General features: G+C 40.2%; 1 protein-coding gene across 1 annotated transcript; it reads right to left on the reverse strand.

Annotated features, from left to right (window-relative positions):
* Window positions 1-1,391: 1,391 nt before the first annotated feature.
* On the reverse strand, window positions 1,392-22,839 carry DPH5 (diphthamide biosynthesis 5). The gene is made up of 7 exons (XM_009080285.1): window positions 22,683-22,839; window positions 19,102-19,226; window positions 15,742-15,850; window positions 5,929-6,049; window positions 3,764-3,803; window positions 2,536-2,639; window positions 1,392-1,641 (listed from the first exon to the last, which is right to left on the reverse strand). The coding sequence occupies exons 1-7, from the start codon at window positions 22,815-22,817 to the stop codon at window positions 1,418-1,420; spliced, it is 858 nt and encodes a 285-aa protein (XP_009078533.1). The 5' UTR covers window positions 22,818-22,839; the 3' UTR covers window positions 1,392-1,417.
* Window positions 22,840-22,889: the final 50 nt, after the last annotated feature.

A 22,889-nucleotide genomic window follows, 5' to 3' on the forward strand; every position in this document is an offset into this window, starting at 1 on the left:
GGCCAGAGGCTGCTATAATGTGAAGAGGTGCCAGTCATGCTTCTGCTGTGCCTGGCAAGTGAAAATTGTCTTGCTGTGTGCAAATACTGGTTCATCTCCTTGTCTGTTTCAGTGAGCCACCAGAGGTTCCTGCCTGTGTGGTAATTTGGCGGAAATAATTTGTAAAAGGAGTTGTGTATTTCACTTCCCATGTGCATTGGAGCCTTTCAGCCTGTGCTGGGATCTTGTACAAGGGTTAAATCAATCGCTAGTGTTTTGGCTGAATTGTGAAATAATGCAAATGAAGACATTGCCAAAATCATTCCTGGTAGCATAAAGCATATTGCTTGCCTTTACCTTTAAATGACAGGAATTACCCTGAGCAGTGAGCTGGTTGAATAGCACAGTGTGTCAAAGTACCTGGGAAGAAATCAATGGTAACACAAGGCAGCTCACTAAAATTCTGAAGACTATGTATGATTTTGTTCTGGAGTGCTAATGTTAGTAGCTTAGCCACGACTTGTCCCAAGTGCAATATTAGAAATTTTTAATGTAATCTTTTCTACTTGAATACAGTCTATATAAAATGTTAAATATCCTGTATTGCTGAAAAGATATGGGATCAAATTTCTTTCCAATAAATCTTCGGTTTCAAAAAAAATATGCATACAGGTCTGCTTCGTTCTCATCATACTGTGAAGATTAGTTGAAATAGCAACAACCATTGTCCACTAGCTGATTTGAAAGAGATTTCTTGCAGTCTGTGTGCTGAGACTTGGCTTGAGGTTATTGTGGTTGCTGCAGTTCGAGTCCAGCCCTTCAGAAATGCTAGCATTAACATGAAGAAATCCAGTGCTATTTTAAGTTGCAGCCTTCTGAAATGAGAAATTCTGAGCAGCTTCTCCCTCTGTTTCACCAGCTGTCCCAAGAGTAAGTTCTTGTTTTTCTTGGTTTAGAGCATTTTCACCTGTCTGTACTCACTCTCCTGAGTGTCGAGATGGACGCAGACCAAGCAAGTTTTGCACACTAGTGGTTTCAATTGGTGAGAGAACTACTAAGTTTCTGGAAAGTTGAAAAGGAAATGTAACATCTAAAATGCACTTAGAACAATGTATGCAGTAGGCTTGGGTAGTGCACTACAGCAAGGGTAATGCTACACAGATAGCTGGTACAGTTCTTATCCTAGTCCTCAGCCCAAGACTGATGTAGATGTCAATGAATTGAACCAGACAAAGGGGTTTTAAGGTTTAAGTTCCTGGAGGTGTCTACGTGGTAGAAGCTGATACCTCCAGGTGCAGTTTGCAGCCTTGGGTAAAAGCAGGTCCATGTTCCTACAGTGTTGTCTTCTGAAGCAATATACAGTCTAACTGCAGGTAGACAAGCCTGAAATATTCACAGGAATAACTTTGGAATAAAAATGTAAAAACTTCATTTTTATTCAAGTGGCCCTTTGACATGCATGATTTTCAAAACTGGAGCTATCTACAGAGAAAAGCTTAAGCATTTCTATTTCCAGAGGATGCATAGTGCCTGTAACAATCAAAGAATGCAGTGGACCACCTAGTTCCACAGTGGACATCTGCTGTAGTGTGCCTGAAGCAATTTTCTCGTCTGGAGCACCCACACGAGCAAGGCCAACACAGATTGTGTTTTCAGTAACTTCTGTAAGAAAGAAGATTAAATGCTTAATTTATTCACTGATGGTCCTATCACAAAGGAAAAAGTAGTTAAAATGCTTAAACTTTAACAGTGCTTTCTTAAACCTACAATTATTAAATTATTGGAGTGGCCTAGAAAAAAGAAAAGAAAAGAAAGCTGTATCTTAAGGATGTTGATAAGCAAGAATGGGAAGGCAGCAGAAGTAGAATACAAAATTAATTCAGGAACTGTGTTCACTTTGAAGGAACTGCTGATTCATTCTGTTAAAATGAAAGGGTTTTCATTTTAACAGTATTTAAGGAATAAACTTTTAAAAGGAGGAATAGAGCTGGATGAATTTCTATTAGAAACAATTTTCTGTGACACAACTGAGTCATCTTCATAGCTGCTGTGATTTTACCCTTGGTCTTCATAAATAGGTTTCAGAGTTTGCTCCTGACTAGTGTTAAGAATTTGAGGTCAAAACTACTGTTCTGCATCACCAGGTTATCCTAGATTCATGCTGGTATTCATACAGAGCAGAGCGTGACCAGTCTAAGTAAAACCTAACAGATTTTTTGAAGCTTGACCAATTGAAAATGCTCATAATCCTTCTGCTTCCTGCAGCTCTAGTGAATCAAAGAGCTCCCAGTTACAGATGGATACAAACAGTACAAGGTTTCCAAACTGAGGCTTTGACTGAACCTCCAGGAGCCACTAGTGCACCTTCAGCTATGCTCACTGAACTACTCTGTTCAAGGCCTGCTCAGCCAACCAGGCTAAGATTTAAGACAGCCCAAATCCATGGCAGAGCAAGGGAATGCAAAGAGGAAGAGGAAGGGAGTGGAGTTCAGGGGCTCCTCAATAGGTGTGACTGGACAGGGGCAGTAGCAGATAGAATCATCACAGGTACAGTACCTGGTTCTCCTCCTTGCAGCCTCCTGTTGTGAATAATGGCAAGGAGCTGTTCTGCAGCTTGATTCACACTCATGTAGCGTGGTGGCTCATAAATCTTTCTTCCTCTGCGTGGAAGGAAGAGTAGAGAAATGTCACACATAATCCATTTCATTATCCCCAGCATTCTTAGAGCTTATTTCAAGAAACCTCTAGACCAGCAAAGTGAACTTAAACAGGCCCAGGTTCTCAGGCTGGGCCCTTCAGACAAAAGTGGAATTTTAAAGAAGACAGAGGTCTCTTGTGCTCTCACCACACCTGTGAAACAGCTGGGCCTCCAGCTGGCAGATCATTTCAGTCCTGGAAGCAAACTCAGCTGCTGGAAGCAATATGCACATTTTGCAGCTCAAAGATGCACTGGACTTAAATTCAAGTGCAAACTACTGGTTTTCTGTCAAATGCCCTGTCGACAGATGATTACAGACTAGAAATATATTCTTAAATGAAATGTGGTTTCTTTGCCAACTATGGATTCAGTCAAACAGATTTTATTTTGAAACTCCAGAATAAACAAACCTCAATGATACTGTGAGACTTGACAAATGTTAATTTAGAGCAGTTAGAGCATGTGTATAAAGGAGCCATTTATATTTGCCACTGTCAAAACACATAGATTGCAGAGAGATGACTAAGATGTGGCAAAGACCTTTGTGAATAGAGTTAAAGGCACTTGAGAGCATTTTCTATATGTTGCTTACTTAACTGTTTAAAAAGGGTGGTATGGATTCTGTACTTCACCCTGTTTCCAGCCAGTTTAAAGAAGACTACATTTAGAACACTGTTTCAGATATTAATCTGTTTCAGGATGGGACAGAACAGCAGAGAGTTAACACTTCATTCACCAAGCAGAAAGCAAACCCCATTCTGACTTGCTGCTTCACACAGGAACAGTTACAAAAAAGATTATGCTCTGCTGCAACTCCATTCAGTTCCTGTAAATAAAGCCAGGCCCTACTCAAAGGAACACAAGATTTCCACACCCTGTACTTCCTGTAAATAAAGCCAGGCCCTACTGTAAGGAACACAAGATTTCCACACCCTGTAAGGAACAACAGACAGTGGCCACAAGAAACACAAGAGAAGGCAGCAGGTAAGCAGTATTAGACTATGGGCAAAGAATCTTTGTTCCTTGTACAAAAAAAAACTTTTTATGTGCACTGTGTGTTTCTATGTTTCCAAAATGGTGACTCACCTCATGAGATTCTCCAGAGATTGCTCCTTCACCTTAATATCTGTACAACAAAACAGATGGTAAAATGCAGGTTTCCTACAAACTTCCCACTTAGTTTTCCATGTAGGTAAAGCTATCAACTTTATGACAACATTTTAGCTATTACAAGGAAAGGAATATGGATCACATTCTACTGTTTCTTGTGTTAATCAATCACAAAGTATTGTGACTTTATGCATGTGATTTTACACAAAGATAGGGTAAGTCTGACAGATTTCATAGCAATGCAGCCAAGTAAAAACACTGCTAAGTATACAAACAGCAGGCAAATTTACCATAGGACAGCTAAATCCTGGCACGTTTGAGCACACCAGTGTTGGGACTACTCCTAAATTATGAGTACATTGTGGTCACAAAAGGTAAAACAGTATGACTGATGGACAGTGGTTACATCACAGCCACACAGGAACTGACTTTCGTTAGCACGTCCTTCCTGTTCCAATCAAAATTTAGAACAATCTTCTGTTATGGTGAAAAAAAAGTAGGATTTGAGCAAAACTGAAATAGAGAAGAGCTCAGGTAAGACTCTGCACAGCTGCAATTTTAGGAAACTAAATGTCCAAGAGTAATTCAAACATTATCTATATTCAAATACCCCCCAAAATTACCACAGTGAAAGCTGGATACGTTTTTAACCTTGAATTTTAAAAAAGTATTGCTCAAGTCACATAATCAACTTCTAAACCAAAGTGGGTCAGATGAAAGGGATTTAAAATGCAAAGCTGCAAGATTTTAGGTGCCCAGTTTACCAAACTGCCTATATGTCCAAGCAGTTACATTGAATTTGAAGTTTATCAGCACTAACCTTTTTTATGTCACATTTGCTTAGCTGGTAATCTAGTCAGATGGATAAACACTCAGTATAGACCAAAGTGACCCAAGTATTATTAAGGGTGCAATTAGTTTGGAAATGGGTGGGTTTCAACTCCAAGTTACAATTAGATGCAGCTCCCACAATTGTCCCTGAAACATGAGATTTATAATGCAATTTTATGGTTTCAAAATTTTTATAAAAGGGAGATCAGATCATAGAAAGTATTATACATATTGTCCAAAGAATACTTCATTTTAACATATTATAGCTGTAATAATCCTTACTTAGAGCATTTGTGAAATCCTGTAAAGCAAATTACTACAGGTCTTTTAGCCAATGTTAACATATTATAGCTGTAATAATCCTTATTTAGAGCATTTGTGAAATCATCCTTTAAAGCAAACTACTACAGTTCTGACTTTTAGCCAATGCTGAAAACAAAAAGGCATTGGAAAGTCTGATGTGCAGTGATGCTTACACATTTAAATTGTTTCCTGCTCAGGATCCTCCAGTTACCACAGACTTTGTTTTTACTTAAAATATTAACTTACCTAGCACTGAATGATCCCAGCTGTGTCTAAAAGATGATACAGAAAGGTGTATGACTATAGACACTAATGTCCAGGTGCCTTACAGTTTATGTGCAGGCAGTTCCATAATCTTTAAGGAGTTACCTAGACTAGCAGAGTTTCTCAGAAAGTGGCTCTCAGTCAAGGATTTTGGGTAGGAAAAAGATAAGACAACACCATGGGAGAGCCTGAGACAGGCAGGAGTAGTATCCCATTTCAGCTCCATGATCAGCAAGGATTTTTTACAGCACTGAAGCTTCTTACATAACAATTGCCTTTTGCCAAAACATCCTTAGATAAGATAATTTAGGAAAAAGACTATCACCTTACAAAATAGAAATGTGGTTAAATGTAGGCTGTAGCTCCCCAGAAAGTTAAGTGTGTGGAGCTTTAACCTAATTAAGTTAATAAAAGATAGCTGCTGGCCACTGAAACCTGATTTGGATCTAGCTTAAAATCTTAGTGAACTTTCAGAGCAAAAATGGACCTCCTCCTCCTATCTGACTTCCAGAAAGGCATCATTAGGGATTTTCTGAAAAGGAATGAACAAGTTCCTGGCTGCTTTAGCATGATGGCTGACCTGACTCTAAGCATGCATGCACTAACATTCCAATTTTTTGTATACATTCAAAGCTACATGTTAGCTGAGAGCCTTTGTTGAATCCCAGACAGCATCTTGTGCTGTCACTGTTGCCTCCGAGCGCTGCAGAAGTAGCTGAGGAGCCACAATAGCTGCTGCTTACCGAGCAAGCACAGGGTGTGCATTCCATTCTGCCTGTTCTTCTGGATCTTGTCAAAAAAGCTTTCTGGCTTCCATGTATCTGTCCAGAACACTATAGAAACTGTCTCTCCAAAACTGTACAACTGTAACACAAAGCGAATGCAGTAACATACACAATAAGAAAGAAACAAGAGCATGCAATAATGTTAAAGAACAAGTAATGAACTACTCTAAAGTTTTAACCTATCTCTGCATTCACCTTTCCAATGTATATTAACTAACTTTCAATATACCTTCTATTCTTTGTTACTTAATTCTGAAGTCCTTTTAAAGGCAAAAACTTTATAAGATTAACTCAAAAATTATTACTTGTTATTTCTTATTTTGGTTAAGGCTAGGCAACTTCTAATAATACAATGTTTGGATTCTACTGGTATTTATAGTAACAGCACTTTTCTGCAGATGAAAGCTCTCTCATGCAAAAGAAGTTACAGTCTAAGGAGACACTGACTACCTTAAATCCCTAACCTTGGCGAGGACTTTTGAAGCAACAGCCTTGTCAGTCACCTCTGGCAATGCTCAAGTGAAGTCATATGTAACCTAAGGCAGTACTTGGCTTGGCAGTTTCTGTAACCAGCCAGAAAAAGGGCAAAACCATGCCTCAGTTTTGGTCAATTCAGCTCTGGAATGGGGCTGTCCTAGATGGATTTTACAGCTTGCCAACATTCTGTCTGCTCAAGCTCATCAGATAAAGAAAGGCTATATAGACTACTCTTCCCACTTTGTCGGTACTCCTGGAAGTAAAAAATGCTTTTCCAAGCCCACTCCAGGGACACTGTGTGTGCTGTTGGCAGAGGACCCTGTGCAGAAGCAGCTCTGGCAGCTCTGTGCCATCTGGGGATTCCCCTATACATACTGATTTTACTGTGGCATTAGGCTGTGGTTTTAACTCCTTTATGCTGGCAGAGCAGAACTTGAATCAAAGTAGAAACATGTTTGTTTTCAAGAGACCAAAAGCTCAGATTTTAACCATTCATGCTGATAAACAGAGTTTCTTCAAAGATTCCTGGAATATTACTGAAAACACTTCCTCTTTTAGGTATTTCATTCTAACACAAGGACAAGAACACACAGCTCACATTTCACAACCTAAAGGTTCTTCTCGTAAAGTAAATACAGGTTGAACCAAATTAATTGCTCCTGATGTAACTTCTGAACTATTTCAAGGCTGTGTTCTAGAAAATTTAAAAAAAAAAATCAAACTGTGCTTTGCCTATTTTTCATGTGGCTGCCTAGAACTCTTTTCCATTTTGTATCAAATCTGAAGAAAAACTATTAGTACAAGAAGTTTCTTTTTTCTCCCTTTCACTGTTGGAGCATCTGGGAGCAAGACACCTTTAATCTCATTGCTAGTACACCTGCAGTGCTCAGTTACTGCTGAAATGTCCAGTACCAACCTAATTAACTGCTTCCCATCTGCCACTGCAGCCAGTTCCCAAAAGCAACAGTTCAGGACAGAAAGTAGCCTTAATTAACCTCATCTTATCCCTTTGGCATTTCCATAACCTGAAGGAGAACTTCCACCTCTGCTTTTTAGCAAAGTAAAGGATGTGCAGAAATGGGCAAAATGTTAGGATCTGATAGGTATTTTGTTGGGAATCAGAACTTTTAAACCACTCTGACACATATTATGAACAAGTTGGGCATTTCCTTTATACCCTTCAGCACTTGTTCCGATTGTTATCTTTCTCTTCTCCATAATTCATTACAAAGATTCTCCATCCTCTTTGCCAACAAGAAGTTAAGCAAGTTATGCTTTTTGTGCAAGCCCTGCCAGTCAGATTTGCTGAATCTGTCCTTTGTTTACCAGGTTTTGCCTTAAAACTGAAAGCTGAATGTCAAAATAGAATAAAACTTCTTTGTTAGAAATGCCCTGTCTACTCAGCAGAAATAACTTCAGAATTCCTTCACAAAGTATTGACATCACAGAAAACTGTACTTACTGTCTCACAGAAATACACCTGTTTTCTCAGCACCTGGATGGCACAGAAGTAGTTTCTACACCAATAGGAGGGAATGAGGAATATTTTATTAACATCCCATAAATGTCTTGGCAGCTTATACCCCTCTACTAACTAAACTTGAAAGAATAGATTTCCTAGCATTAATGTACCCATACTTTAAATTAAAGAGGGAAAAATACTAGTTTGGAAACTTTCTGGTACATCAACAATCTCTGAACACTGTGGAACTGAAGCACTAAGTGAATACCTCTATTGTACTTGACTACTTGTAACCAGTTACCTTACAAACACTTCTACAGACACAAACCAGTTTTTCTTTCTCATCCAGCATTTGATCTCTGCAGATGTGTGACATTTATGCAAGCACAGGAACTGCTCTTCCACCAGAGCAAGGCTGCATTAAAGAAGCAACACAAGACTGTATCAGAACTTACACTTTTAATGCTCTCCCTGCACCTCATGCAGGTTCAATTTGTTCCTAACACAGTTTCCTCTGCTGTGTTCTAACATCTACCTCTTGAAATTGTGCATGAAGAAATCTGACCTTCAAGAAACGCCTTGCTGCAGAGGGAGCAGTAAGTACCAAAAATTCCACTACTGTCCTAAGGATTCAGCAGAGGACAGCAGGTCCTCTAGAGCCAGAACCCACTAAAATTAAAAACAACTTCTTTCAACTAACCATAAAAGACTGACTAGGCCTCAGAATTCCAGAAATCATGCCTGCCATTGGAATAAAACTGTTAGATGTGTTTGTTAACCAAGGTGAATTACAACACAACTGAGGATTAATGCCATGCTTGGAGATTGTTCAGAAGAAGTTTAATAAGACAACAATGAGCTCTGTGTATTTTCAGTGAAACAATCATGCTGTAGGGTTGCTGGCACAGCTTTAAAGGGAGACAACAGCAAATGAAGTTTCACAGCTGTTTTCTGGGTGCTGCTGTCTACATTAAGCACCTGGTGTTCAGGAGTAGGCGATATCTGTTCTGGACAAGCCAAAACATCTGAAGCATCACACTTGCACTAATCATCAGATTTGTCAGAGTGCCTACATTCTGCTCAGGCACAAAAGTACCAGAATTTCAAAGGGATGCAGTGAAATGCTTGGATAGACCATTTCACACTCTCAGCTTGGAAACTCCTTACCTTCTCCCCAATGCTCAAAGACTTTGCAGAAGAATTTCAAAAGGTCATTTTGAAAGACCTCAGTCTTTGGAAATAGCCTTCCCTCCCACCCGAGTAGTAACTGGCTTAAGCAAAGCTTCGTGTACTTAAATTTTGCAATGCAATAGCTGCAGGAAAGGAAGCCAGAACTCTCCACTCCTGGGCAATGCTCTGCTGCCAGTTTTCTGCCTCAGAAAACACTGCAGAAAGCTATTCTTCGACTCACAGTTACATCACCTCAGAACAAGCTACAACTTCCTATTTTATTTACACACATAATATGAAAAAATAATTGACAACTTTGGTACTGAGCTGCTTGTTTTCAGTTAGTATTTTAACCCTCCTGTTAATGATATTTCTTATTTTACTTCTTGTCTGTATAAGCAGAAGTGATTGCTAATGGAGAGGCCAGAAAAAAACACTTAAGAAAAAGTGCTGTACCATGATCTCACCTAGAAAAGCCTGCGTGCAAGTGACATTCCAATGAAACTACTGAGCCAATCTGAATGATACCAGACACCTGAAGCTGTCCAGATCAACTGTCCTCACAGAAAATACTGGTGTGGCTAAACACCACAAAAATTTAGGGCATAAAAAGAAGGAACAAGCTGAGACTAAATAGGGAAATTGAAACAGGAAGATTCCCCATCCCCTCCAAAAAGTACTAAAGCAAGCAGGAGTGAAGATGCAACATAATATTAAAGGTCAGTATGGGAACAGCTGCAGAGAAACCAAGAAGTAAACATTTCAAAATACAGACATTTATTTTTACTGCATCTTTCCCAGAAATATTGCTGTATCAGCTGCAGTGGTGACAAAGCAATTCTTCACTTATGAGCCTATCTCCTTTCCTAAAATTTCAAACAGCTTTGAACTGGTTACATGTTGGGAGAAGAAGGTAAAGCAGAGCCACTGCATTTTTCAGACCTGCCACCTGTGTATAAAACTAAACACCTGAAGCCCTGGAGGACTGACACACTAGTCAGCTGTGCTCTGTGTTGAGGTGTCCCAGGTTACACTGCAGCAGGTCTCACAGGACAGCTGAGTTCTGCCAGTGAAGACTCGTCACAGATTGATCACATCCCACTGATAGAAACCAAGAGGTTTTTTTCTCCTAAGGCTAATTCACAATGGAATTTGGAGACTGCAGAGCACCTTGAATTATCCAGAGTTACTTCCAGATAAATCCCAATGAACACACAGAGAAAAGCTAAGACATGTTTTCTTTATCCTTGTTGTAAGAGTTCTGACATCATGCACTACAACATTCATCCTCAGAAAAAGGAACCTATGAAGTCAGATTTTTCCCTCTATATCTTCCCTAATGTGTTAACAACCCCCCAGACCATATATATCAGATTAAAGGGCTCCTGTTTTTCTTTATATTAGATACTGTTGCCAGATAACAGCTTAGGAAGCAGTGCAATTGTCAACAAAGGGGCAGCAAGAATCAGCCAGCCCTAGTTTTTGCTTGGAATTGCTCACACAAAACAACCACAAGCCTAGTTCTACCCCTTTACACTGCCTTATTTAGTGCCACAGACCTTTAGCAACTTGCATGCCTCTCATGAGAACCTTCACACGAAGCTGAAAGGTTTCACCATTCACACATATGTGGCTATGACCTCGCTCTGTACTGCAAGCCAACAGACTGGCCCAGCTGTCCCCAAAATCTCCAGCCCCCTTACTACATGCCAGAGAGGAAGAAACTGTGAAGAGAAGACATTTGGCTAAGAGAATCCCACTCCCAATGACTGCAGTCTTCAGAAGGCAGCTGAGACCAATCACATTAAAGCAGGTGAAAGGAAAAGCACATGTTTCTAGGGCTGCCTCTTGAATCTGTGCTTAGGAAATAGCTACTCCACAAACAGAACAAAATTCAGCTATCAAAATACTCAGAAACTCCTCAAGCAAACTTGAATAGGAAAAGATTTTCCCTTTAAGGTAATGTCACCTTATCTTTAGTAACTTTCTAAGACTCTTTCCATCAATATCAAACAATGTTTCCTTCCCATCCTAGTGACTTAGGTTCTAATCTGAAGTAAGATATCTAAACAGAGAAAATAAACCCTGTTCTGATTAAATGGATGTTTCTGGGTCATGTTTGCTGGTGACAAATGGCACTAAGCTGGGCAACAATTGTGAATAATGAAGTGGTGTGACTGGCACTGATTTGACCTTTAATTGGCTCGAGAAACAATGCAAATTCTAAAAGGCTCAGAAGTTGGTAGTAACTGAGAAAACCAACTAGTGATGGAAAACAGTTTGTTTCAACTGTCAGTGAATAAAACCTTTTTTGTGTAGAGTCCCTCCTATTAGAGCAAAGATATTTTTGAAGCTTGGGGTACAGAGAGAGGGTGGAACTCAGAGGTTTCACTCCTGCAGCTACTACCGGTTTTCTATTTGACTGTGAGCACAGAGATTGATGATATCTATAGTATTTTTCTACTTGATGGTGCAAATGTACTCACCTGTTCAGTAAAAACTCAAAAAGAACATATAAGCACTGCTTTTGCATTTAAGTGATCAGCTTGTTGCAAAAAAGACAAAATGTTTTTTGTCTGTAATTGTCTTACAAGAATTAACTGGACTGCAGTTTGAGATGAGTCACTGAAAGAAACAAGGGAACAGGCAGATGTTTGTTCTGAAGCTATTCAGGTGGAAAGTGGGTACATCTCAGACAGGTCTTTGCTCTAACATGTTTTTTTCCTGGCTACCCTACCAAAACATAAAGTAAATGCTTTCAAAACGAGCAACACCACTCAGAAATGAGTGTCTCATTTTAGTGTTAAATCTCATCCCGTGGCTGCCTCCAGCTGTGCACTTCAGTCCTCAATCCTCTTTTTTCTAACACTAATGCCATGATCTCAAGCCATTTCAAGCTGCATCATTCCTCCACATGCACCACAGGTCAGCATGATGCAGAACCTTCCTCATGTGTTTGACCATCCATAGTTCTACCTCAAGAATACATTATCAGAACTGAGTCAGCAATAATTCTGTCCTGAGAGCACCACTCTGGCCAGTGACCTTCCCAAACTAACTCAGATGCCATGCAGATTAGGAAGGAAGGAAAATGTGTAAATCATCATATCAGAATCATAGAATTTAAGGGTTGGAATGGACCTTATAGATCATCTAGTCCCAACACCCCCTGCCATGGGCAGGGACACCTCCTCACTAGACCAGGCTCCTCAAGGCCTTTGACCCCCCCCAGGGCTGGGCCATCCACTACTTCCCTGGGCAACCTGTTCCAGTGTCTCACCACCGCAAAATATAAAAAAGTAAAAAACTTTTTCCTAATATCTAGCCTAAATTTCCCCTCATTAGAGAGTCTGAGTTTTCTGCCTCTTTATTCTAGGGCTAAAAGCCTTAGCAGTCAGCCCTACTCTGAAAAACTGTGTGTGTGGTTACAGGGAAAGCCTTAGAAATCAGGCAAGACTCTGTCTTTGTTCTCAGCTTAAAGTGCTTGCAATGCTGAATGCTGGTTGGACAGAGCCATGGCAATGTCTTGCTCATAGGGTAGCTGAGCAGTGATAGGGCAGAGATAAGCCTGTTACCCAAAATACTAAGCTTTCCAAAGCTACAGAGCCACTGTGCAGCTGCTGTTGAGGAATGCTGAACTGTCTCACTCATTACCAGCCACTAGAAGTGCTCTCTAAGAATTTCAGGCTTCCCTTGGGGACTTCTGTTCCCTGTCCTTGACTTCCCTGGCAGTGTGTACAGATACCAAACTGCCTAACTGTCTTCACTGGTGGTTGTTCCCCACTAGAACAGGAGTCACCTGAGTGATAAACATTCCTACATGTCAGACTTCAGACAAGAGAGCTGAACCTGTAGAGAACAAGCTAAGAAGCACTGACACACAGGCACCTTGGCTTCTCCAACTGTATTCATTTGGTTTTGGAAGAAAATATATTCCTCAGCCTTCAAAAAAAAATATTTCAGCACAGTGAAGCACAGTAAGAAGTCTAAAAGAGAGAGACCCAGCAAGTAACAGGGCCTTATGCACAGTCACACTAATGCTAAGTTATAATATCCCCTGCCTACAATAACTGCAGCTCATTGTGTCAATCTGTGAGAGCTTCTGAGATCAAACAGTTTAATTTTCAAAACTGAAAGCCCAGTCTTTTCTTTGTACAAATTCAATCTTTCATCTTCCAGAACAGATGCACTGATTCCATTAAATGGGCAAGACAGTAAAAAAAAAGTATTTGAAAATAGATATTCAATTTGGCAAGAAATACATCTATGAAATGAAGGTAACAAACCATCACTAATGCTCTACTGATTTCTACTAACTCACTGTGGTACAGGAAAACTGCACAACTACCAGAATGCTGTTGGCTGCACAGAAACATTGCTCTGATGACAAGAGACACGTTCTGTTGTGAACAGACTGCACTATAGCAGCATTTTACTGAGGGTCTAATCAGCAGTTACAGCTCACTACGCACATGGCTCTCAGAACAGGGTATAAAGGTGTTTCCTGTTTTTCTCTTCTAAGAAAGAGAGAGGGTTTGTATCACAATCAGATTAAAGCAAGAAAAAAAGCCAAGCCTTTTCTGTGGTGAAGCAAAAGAGGAATCCCTCCTATACTTGACAGCAGCTTTGCAATTTGAGACACAATAACTCCAAAACTAAATTGATGGCAGGAGACAGCCACGACCGTGAAGACTGTTGAAAGAAATTATAAACTTCCACTAAATCACAGGCTGCTTTTTTCTAAGAGACACCTCACCTGCTGTTTATGCCTGAATGGAGCAATGAAGAGTTAAACATACAACTTGTTATAGTCTGTCTGGTAATATGATCACCATTTCCTAAAATGCTTTATAGGACAAGAGGGATGTTGACTTAAGAGGAGGCAGCCCCTCCCAAGCCAGAATGGAAATGGGGACTATTGCCAGAGTGAATAACATCACATTTCCTTCTTGGTCTGCTCCCTTCAGCATGGGATAAGGAAATAGTAAACTAATCTCCAAAACTCTGCATACGTGAAAAACCTAATGGTCTGTTAGTAATATATTCTCAGTTAGTTTTCTGCTCTTGTTTTCAATTAACCCAGAAGCACTATACTCCTCCGTCCTGTGCCTGGCTGGAGTTGTGGGGGAAGCAAACTTTCAGAAAACTTGGTTCAAAAACTCTTTGGGTCTTGCATCTTCCTTCCTATTCAATGTAAAAGAATGGAACAAAAGAGAGCAGGTAGCAGAAACTACTTGTCAACAGCCTGAAAGCAGAAGCAAACTTTGCACCACTATGAAGCCAAAAGGGGAAAGGGTGAGCCCCAGCCCCAACTCTCGTGTGACCCACCCCAGGGAGTGCAGTCATGCGACAGCTGCCATCTGTCTGCTGTGCATGTAGGTTTTGGACACCAAGAAGCCTAGTTCCTTCCTAAAATATAATTTTGCCCAAATCTTGCAGCAATAGTCAGGTATCATTAAGAAAGTGCTCACAGGAAGAATAATACAGAACGTGAATACTGTGCTGCATTCCCTTGAGCATTAGCATTCACACCTCGGCACAGGTGTCAATGCATTGCTGCTGCACTGCCAGATCAGACAGGGCTCTCACATTTCTAATCAAAGCCAAAGATAACACCCAGCTTATTGCAACAGATTTGATGCTTTGTTATTTCAGCACTGTTATTTCAATGGAGTTTGGAGTACTGGAGTTTGCCAGAAGAAATTTGAATGTGCCAGTTGTTTGCTGAAATTAAAATAGTGTTCTTTTATGTACAACTAGGAAGGAATTCCTTCTCCTTCAGTGATAAAATGTTATTGTTCAAACCCTCAACCCTTGTCTGTAGTACATCCCTGCTCTTGCTTTTGGCTGTGGTAAAGTGGGAGCCTGGTTCAGGGGTTCCCTTACACAGGGAACCATTCTGATGTTGAGAGAGCAGGTTCTATGTCAAAGTGATGAATGTAAACAAGAGGGGGAAGCTTTATCTAATTTATATGTGATTCGCTATGATTCATACACTGCTCTAATATTTTCCTTGCAGGAAAAGTAATAATGGACCTATACACATATAAAAGGAAATATTTTCCAGGGGAACACTAGACCTTTTCTACTTTAGCCATTCAAAATGCACAAAAACTGCCATTTGTGTTACTAGTCCTTGGCTAGACAAATTCCTCCTCTCCCAGCAGATGGGCAGAAAGTGGAGACAAATCAAACTTGGAGAGAAAGAATGCATCAGACACAAGAGTCTGGAATTAGCTGTGATCTCGGCTGGACAAATAGACAGGCCTGTGCATGTATTTCTTAATGACAAGACCAGCATACTTCTCAACAGAATAACAACCTAATTTAAGAATCAACTTATCAGGTGACCATCAGTAGTAGAAGGAAGCCAACATGAGCAAAGCCTTATCTGTAAAATAACTTAAAATATCAAAGTCTCCTGGGGCAGAGAGAAGTCAGAGAGCAGAGAAGAATTGTTACTATTCATTTTCAAACGTATTCATCAAAAGGGAGTTTTGCTGACATGTAGTATGCTGAAAAGGAAGTGTTAAAAAATTCTGACAACAGAAGTGTACAGTTGCTGCAGATCTGCAAAGTGGAGATTTCAACATGCAGCAGTGGAAGAGCTCACCAATTCTAAGCTTGGCAGTTGTGAAATAGTATATATACAAAAAAGTTACCTGTAAACCACAGCAGCCCACTGCATTCATTATTGAAGCATTATGAATGACCTTGTAAGGAATCCCCAGTTTTACTGCACGGAGTACTAAATCACTGTGTGTCGTGGCCCTGTGGTAAGAAAAGAAAGGAATTAAAGACTGAAAAGGTTAGCAAAAGTTACCATCATTATAGTTTGTTTTGGAAGTAAAATTAAACCCGTCATAACAAGGGCAATGCAGAGATGACAAAATGGCAATAATAACCTGATTTATTGTTACAGGAAAGTAAAAATTCCAGTAAGGCTTCCATAAGTCATTTTCCCTAGCTGGAATCACAGACATCCTCAGTACATTACAGTTCTTTGTGGCTTTCTGGCATCATTCAAACTGTAACACTAATACAACTCTTACCTTATAAAGTAGCTTTGGCAGGTACTTGAAAAGGAAAGTTCCATTTATCCTTTGTCTTCTGCAAGTGTCTATTGAACATAGGTTGAACTGTAAAGGTCAACTCTGTTTGGCACAGACTTCCACAAAACTCCAGTATTTGGTAACTGGCTGCACTGCCAGGCCCTCTCCCATCTGCACCAGTGTGTGCCAGGAGAGCAACACACAGACAAGAACTTTGAACGGACAGAGGTCAACTCATGCACTACTTAGAAAATGCATCCTCAGACTAAATCAACTTTTATAACATTTAAGCCAAAGTCTCAAATTAGCAATGCCTAAATCTGAGTGATCAAGTCAATTCTGAAATAGTTAAATTGTAGTTAAGTTTAAAAGTGAGCTAAATTTGTCTCCAGATCTTGCAGTTGTGCCATTGAGATTCAAGCCTTTCTAAAATGGTAAGTACATACAGACTGAGCAAATCTTTGAATTGCAACAGTGTTTACATATGCATCTTTCTTGCATGGATGCTTACATACATGTTCAGCACTCCATTTTCCATGTGAAATATGAAATTGCACCTACCCCTTGTCTAAGTTTATCAAACCTGAACAAAGGCCTTGGACATCTCATTCCCAAGATGTAACAGACATTTCTGTGTGGCCATTCCAAAGAAGGAAGCAAAGAAGGAAACAGCATGTGCCCATCAGAACAATGGACTAGGGAAGATTGCTTTCACCCTGGCCTTGTTTAGTTACCCCAACAGAATTCCCCTGAATTTCAGCCTAATAATTTTGACATGTCTGACCAGCACCAGTCAGCAGATCAGGTGCTCCAGAATGGAACACAAATGTGGCAGCAGCTGGCAAGGCTGTAAAGATCAATAATTTAAAAAAGAAATCAATCTAATTGAGAGAAAAAAAAATTCAGGAATCTGAATTTGGAAAATTGGAGATCCTTATACAAACAGGCCCCCAGACCTAGGAGAATGCAGCAAAGTGATCTAAAGCAATGCTTTGGTTAGTAAACCAACATTGCTCCTGACTTCCATAAGCAAAGGTGACTTAAGAATGTCTGCTCTAAGAGAAGAGGGGGCTAATTTTATGGCCTTGTATTGTTCCCTTCGCATACAAAGGACAAGGAGCACTGGAGGATTTTGTGGTTATGCTAATACTGATCAAGGGATCAGCTGGCTTTATTCACTGAAATTAGCTCCAGCCAGTATCTTCTCCCAGTAGATCTGTCTGTAATGACTGTAGCTAAAAGCAGAAGTGCCCTCATGAGCACTCAGCCAGTACCAGCAAAGGCTTCATGGAGTCAGCCCTCTGCACCCAAAGCTATACTAGGATTTCCTGTCAGTGATACAGACTTTAAGTTTATGGGTAGTAATAATATAAATGTTAACACCAGACTAGAGTGTTGGGCTTTCCACTGTCCTCCTAAAATTGATAGGTTCCTGCTAGCACATCCATAGCTGTCACCACATATCCAGATATAAACTTCCAGTGAACAAGAGTGAGGAGGACAGGGGTATAGCTTGTTTTATTGCTTTAACTATTAACCACCAGCATCTGAGACTTCCTAAGGAAATCTCCTCTTACCAGCAAATATACTTGGAACTCTATGATCAGCTGCAGTCACAAAGCTTCTACTGTCCCCCCCTATGACTTCTCCTAGGACAGAAACTCTTTCCTGTTAACCTCAGCAACCCCTAAATCCTTAGGGCTCTGTGCGTGCATAGGAGCAGTTCTAACTGCAATGTTAAGAGCTGAGAACATAAAACATCTAGAGAGAAGCAACTCATTCAAAAAAAGTGTAAGTTTTCTACAATGATGTAGTATGCTAACCAGAATTTAAGTATTTTGATGCTGAAACTAATGATAACTGAGGCAGAGCAAAATGCAGTTTACAAGTAGCAATTACATTTCAATACATGGAGTTTGGTTTTCTTTTCGTCTTGTGTACTTGTATTAGTCACTGCATCTGGGTTTTTTTTCATCTTGTGTACTTGTATTAGTCACTGCATCAGAGGACAGGAGCACAGGTAATGTGGCTCTACACTCTACATGAATCCTACTTGTAAATATGGACTGTTAGTATAATTAATATTTCTGAAATACAGGATCATCTGCCCACAGTAGCTAATATAATATTCTCTGGCCAATTCTCTTCAACCTGTATTCACCTAAATTATCTGCTTTGGACAGATGTGCACTGTTCCTCTTTTTCATAAACTATCTATTTTTTCACTCACAAATAAGGTGCACAGTGATTTGATTTTTCTTGTGCCCCTTAACACTGTGATATCAATCTTGAATCACCAGCTGGAGACTAAAAGCTCTTCTGTATGGTTTGACATTACAGATTGATGATGCCTGACCAAAAAGACAGAAGGAGATCCTTCTGGTGGTAGACTATACTTTAAGCAGGAATAAAAAGTGGAAACAAAAGGCTTAATAAACCAACATGAGAAGACATTTATAACAACATAAGTGATTTTAAAAACTATAACGTATCAAAGCAGAAGCAATGTACACCCAATTATCTGTATTCACTCTAAAACAACTGAGCATAAAAGCTGCAGTTTATAAGGACAAACAGCAACTAAAGGAATACTTCCTCAAAACAGCACATTTTTTAAGTGTGTGATATCCTAGAATTTCTACTGTTAGCAGGCAAAATACTCCTTATAAAAGCTAGCACAGAGAAGATAATGAATGAAATTCTAAGTGTCTGCTGAAGGAAAGATTCATACCTCCTGGAGGGTCCACACTCCTATCTGTAAGGGACATCTGGGCAATGAAACTCCAAAGCAAGATAAAGTATGGACAATTGCAGGCATATCTTTAATACAACAGAAAATATACAAACATAAACCATGCTTCTGGTCTGAAAATCCACTTCTTCATAAAGAATTACGATATGGAGTATTGCTTTTTCCTACTGAAAAAGAGGTGATTGAGCTCCAATAGCTAAAATGTTGCTTTGTCTTACCCAAAAGGATCACCAACTACAAGAAATGCGACATCACAAACATCAGCTTCTTTCAAGAGGCTATCTGCTTCTTGTTCCACCATTTCTCGGTCAGCCAAGACCAATTCTTTTCCATAAAACTCTTCCTAGAAATTGAAATTAATAATAAACATCAAAATAAGACACTTAGGAGTGTTTTTGTGCTCACTCAGAAACACAGACAATGCACACTGCAATAGCTAACTTTATTATTGACCCAGTCAAGCACTTCATTCTGATATTGATTTGGTTTTTAATGCCTTCTGTGTCACTTGAGGAGCTGCATCAAAACAGCTCAATCACACCTGCATCCTGAAGGTACCTGGTGGACACTAGGTATAAACAATTTAACCAGCCATGGTATGGGATGGCAACTCCTCTCACAAGTCTGAGCCTAAACACTTGGGTTAGTGGTAATACTGACATCAAACCAGATACAAATACAACACCAGCTATGCCACAACCTGTTTGTTCAGATTCTTCCTTAGTACATGGTAACTAACCACATCTAAGGAATGATTTCATATTACTACTTCACCTTCAGTTCTCTTGAAGAAATTCTTTACCATGTGTACAGGTAAACATGTAGTTGATCATGTCCTTCACTTTTCTTCAGCAGCTCAGTAATCAACATGTCTTTTTGTATGTTTTAGATGTCTGTTTCCAGAAGCTACTTCATATATGTAATGAACATGTTTTCTGACCATACTGAACACACCTAAGTCATCTGTCACTGTGCATTTCACATGCTCTTTACATGATTAAAGTTTTTTTTCCATGGCAAACACTAAAATAAGGTGGCTTTGTTCTAAATAGTATTCAGAAAACTTGGGTGGTACCACAATTAATAACAAAATGATAAAACCATTAAGTCTGTTATGGCCCAGAAAGATTTTCTTCTGATTTCTGTGACGTCATCTTTGCTCACAAAGAATAGCAAATTGATGAGAGAACTATCATACTTGTACAGAAGTGCATCCAATAGCTAAAGTAATACGTAGGGGACCTCTGTTACTGGATTCTGTTCCCTTTTCTGAAGATGAGTTCCTCCCCATTTTTGGCTAAGTTTCCCTACTTCTGTAAAATAAGGATATTATTTTTCTCATGAAACAAACTGCACAGACGCAATAGAAAGGGAACCAAATAAATGTGTGAGCAAATCTTGTGGCTGTCATTCAGAACAGTCACCCTGGAGTACTGCTCGGGTCTATTATACTAAACAAACTCCAACAAATTTTGACACCCCATTTGTTTTCACTAGGTATCTTTGAGTAGATGCACATCAGCAAGTGGTATAGCACAATGGGAGCTGATCTGTAAAGCAAAGCACTCAGTGCTGAGCACTCAGTAATAACACCACGTCTGTTTCAGGGGGTTTACCACTGCTCCAGGCTGACTTTAGTCCCACGCTGTAGGCGAAGGCATAGGGTGCAGCCCCAGGACTACACCCTTCAGTCTGTTTTCAACCAATGGAATCTATTTGCATGCTTTGAGACTGCTCTACAATGCTAATCAAAGCACATTAATTAGAGAATATGTAAAAAGCACTCTCCTGGCAACAAGTAAAATGTAGACTCTCTGGGAGGTCACTGGGTCGAACAGTTCTTTCACCAAACTGAGGGCCAATTTAGATGCCCAACATCAAATAGCTTTTAATATACGTTTTAGGCCAACAAGATAAACTGCACAAGTCATGTCCTTTGAATTTTGAGATCTGATGTTAAAAGCATCAGCTAGGAGGATTGCTAGAAAATCTCTGCAGCAAAGAATCTGCTCTTTACCTCTTGAGGCCTCTCTCATAACTTTTCAGGCTGTTTAGGAGAGACTGATCTTCAGATTACTAAATAAACCACTCTGCATTGTCACTTATATGTAAATTGGGCTGTATTATAAATACTTAGTGATTAATTCCTATATCCCTTCTTAGGTGGCTTAAGACAAGACAACACCTCTTACTTTGTTTTTAGTGGTCACTTTTCCCAGTTACCTCATCCCTGGGTTTCCAAGGTTTCCAAAAGACTTAACACTTTAAAAAAACAAAACAAACACCCCCCCAAAAATAACCACACAAAATTGCTCAGCAGTTTTCTATTATTTAATATTTTATTTTCAGCTGGCTAGGAATCCATTAAGGGGTTCCAAAACAAACCCCCCCCCCAAAATAACCACACAAAATTGCTCAGCAGTTTTCTATTATTTAATATTTTATTTTCAGCTGGCTAGGAATCCATTAAGGGGTTTTTTGATAGCAAATGGAGATTTTGTAAAGTGAAAATATCCAAGTAATCCTTTCCATTTAGCAATTTTCCAACTACTGAACAACAACAAAAAAAATAACATTTTGTTTCGAATGGCTTGATTACAATTTAGATTGCTTCAGTGTACTGAAGAGACTTAAAAACATGGAGCATCTCCTCATATCAAAATACAGCAGATAAATCAGAGATGGCCCCAAATATCATTCTAGCCTAACTTGTACCTGGAAACCACATAATGCTGAGTACAAGCTAGAAGTCTCACATGCTCCATGCACATAAATGTGTTATAACTACACAAAATCCAAGGCCCAGACAGCAACTCTGCATAGTACTGCACAGCTTATTTGGAGGTGAGATCCCTGCTGTGTGGGCATGTGTGCTCTTTTTGGGGTGTTATTTCAACATTATCTTTCTATGACCATCGATGAACCCATCGGAGGTAACGTTTGTACATTTTTACTACCCATGTCTTCCCTAAGGTGTGTTTACTAACACAAAGCTTATCTCATCTCCATGTTGTCCAACAGTACATCTCTGACTGAACTGTGCCTGCTCTGGGAGCCTTAGCATGGGGAGACAGAGCTTGGCCCACACAGAAACACAGGAATTGAGACAGCTTGGCCCACACAGAAACACAGGAATGTTGCACTCAAATTGCTGCTCCCAGCAGGCACACCTCAGGATGATACTCAGCTTCAAGGCTTCAAAACACCTATTTTTCCAGTTTATCTTTTGGGGTTGTTTTTAAATGAATCTGATATTTTCTAACCAAGTTGTCCAGTATTTCAGGCACTGCATGCATTTGTAGAATTTGAGATGAAAACTAGTGCCAATACTTGTAGGAAGGAGCATTTTATTTTCCTTGTAGTCTTCTCACATGGGAGTAAAATGATTTTTCCTATAGAATGCAGTATGTATGGGTACAAATTGAAAGAGAGGACATTTAGGTTAGATATTAGGAAAAGTTTTTTACTGTGAGGGTGGTGAGACACTGGCACAGGTTGCCCAGGGAGGTAGCAGAAGCCCCAACCCTGGCAGTGTTCAGAGCCAGGTTGGATAAGGCCTTGAGCAACCTGCTCTGGTGGGAGGTGTCCCTGCTCATAGCAGGGGGTGTTGGGACTAGATGATCCATAAGGTCCATTCCAAGCCCTAAAACTCAATGATTCTATGTGAAAGTAATGTACATGCTTTTCCTAAGAACGGGCAGCACTACTTTCTCCCTCTGACATTCTTGACCCACCAGCCCCGGCACATCCCTCAGTCGGTGATGCCTCAGGCCCCGTGGCCAGCATCGATCAGACCTACCAGCGCTTCCTTGCCCACCGTGAGGACAGACGTGTAGGCCTCCAGGTACACCCTGCTGCACTGCCTCACCACCTCCAGCCCCTTCACCGTGATGTCCTTGGCATCCCCCAAGCCCAGACCGACCAGGTACAGCATACTCGGGGAGGCCGCAGCGCCGCCAGGCCCACCTGCGACGGGAGGGAAAGGGAGGCGGGATCAGCCGGGACC

This window comes from Acanthisitta chloris, unplaced genomic scaffold (assembly GCF_000695815.1).
Source record: "Acanthisitta chloris isolate BGI_N310 unplaced genomic scaffold, ASM69581v1 scaffold19758, whole genome shotgun sequence".
Taxonomy (NCBI): domain Eukaryota; kingdom Metazoa; phylum Chordata; class Aves; order Passeriformes; family Acanthisittidae; genus Acanthisitta; species Acanthisitta chloris.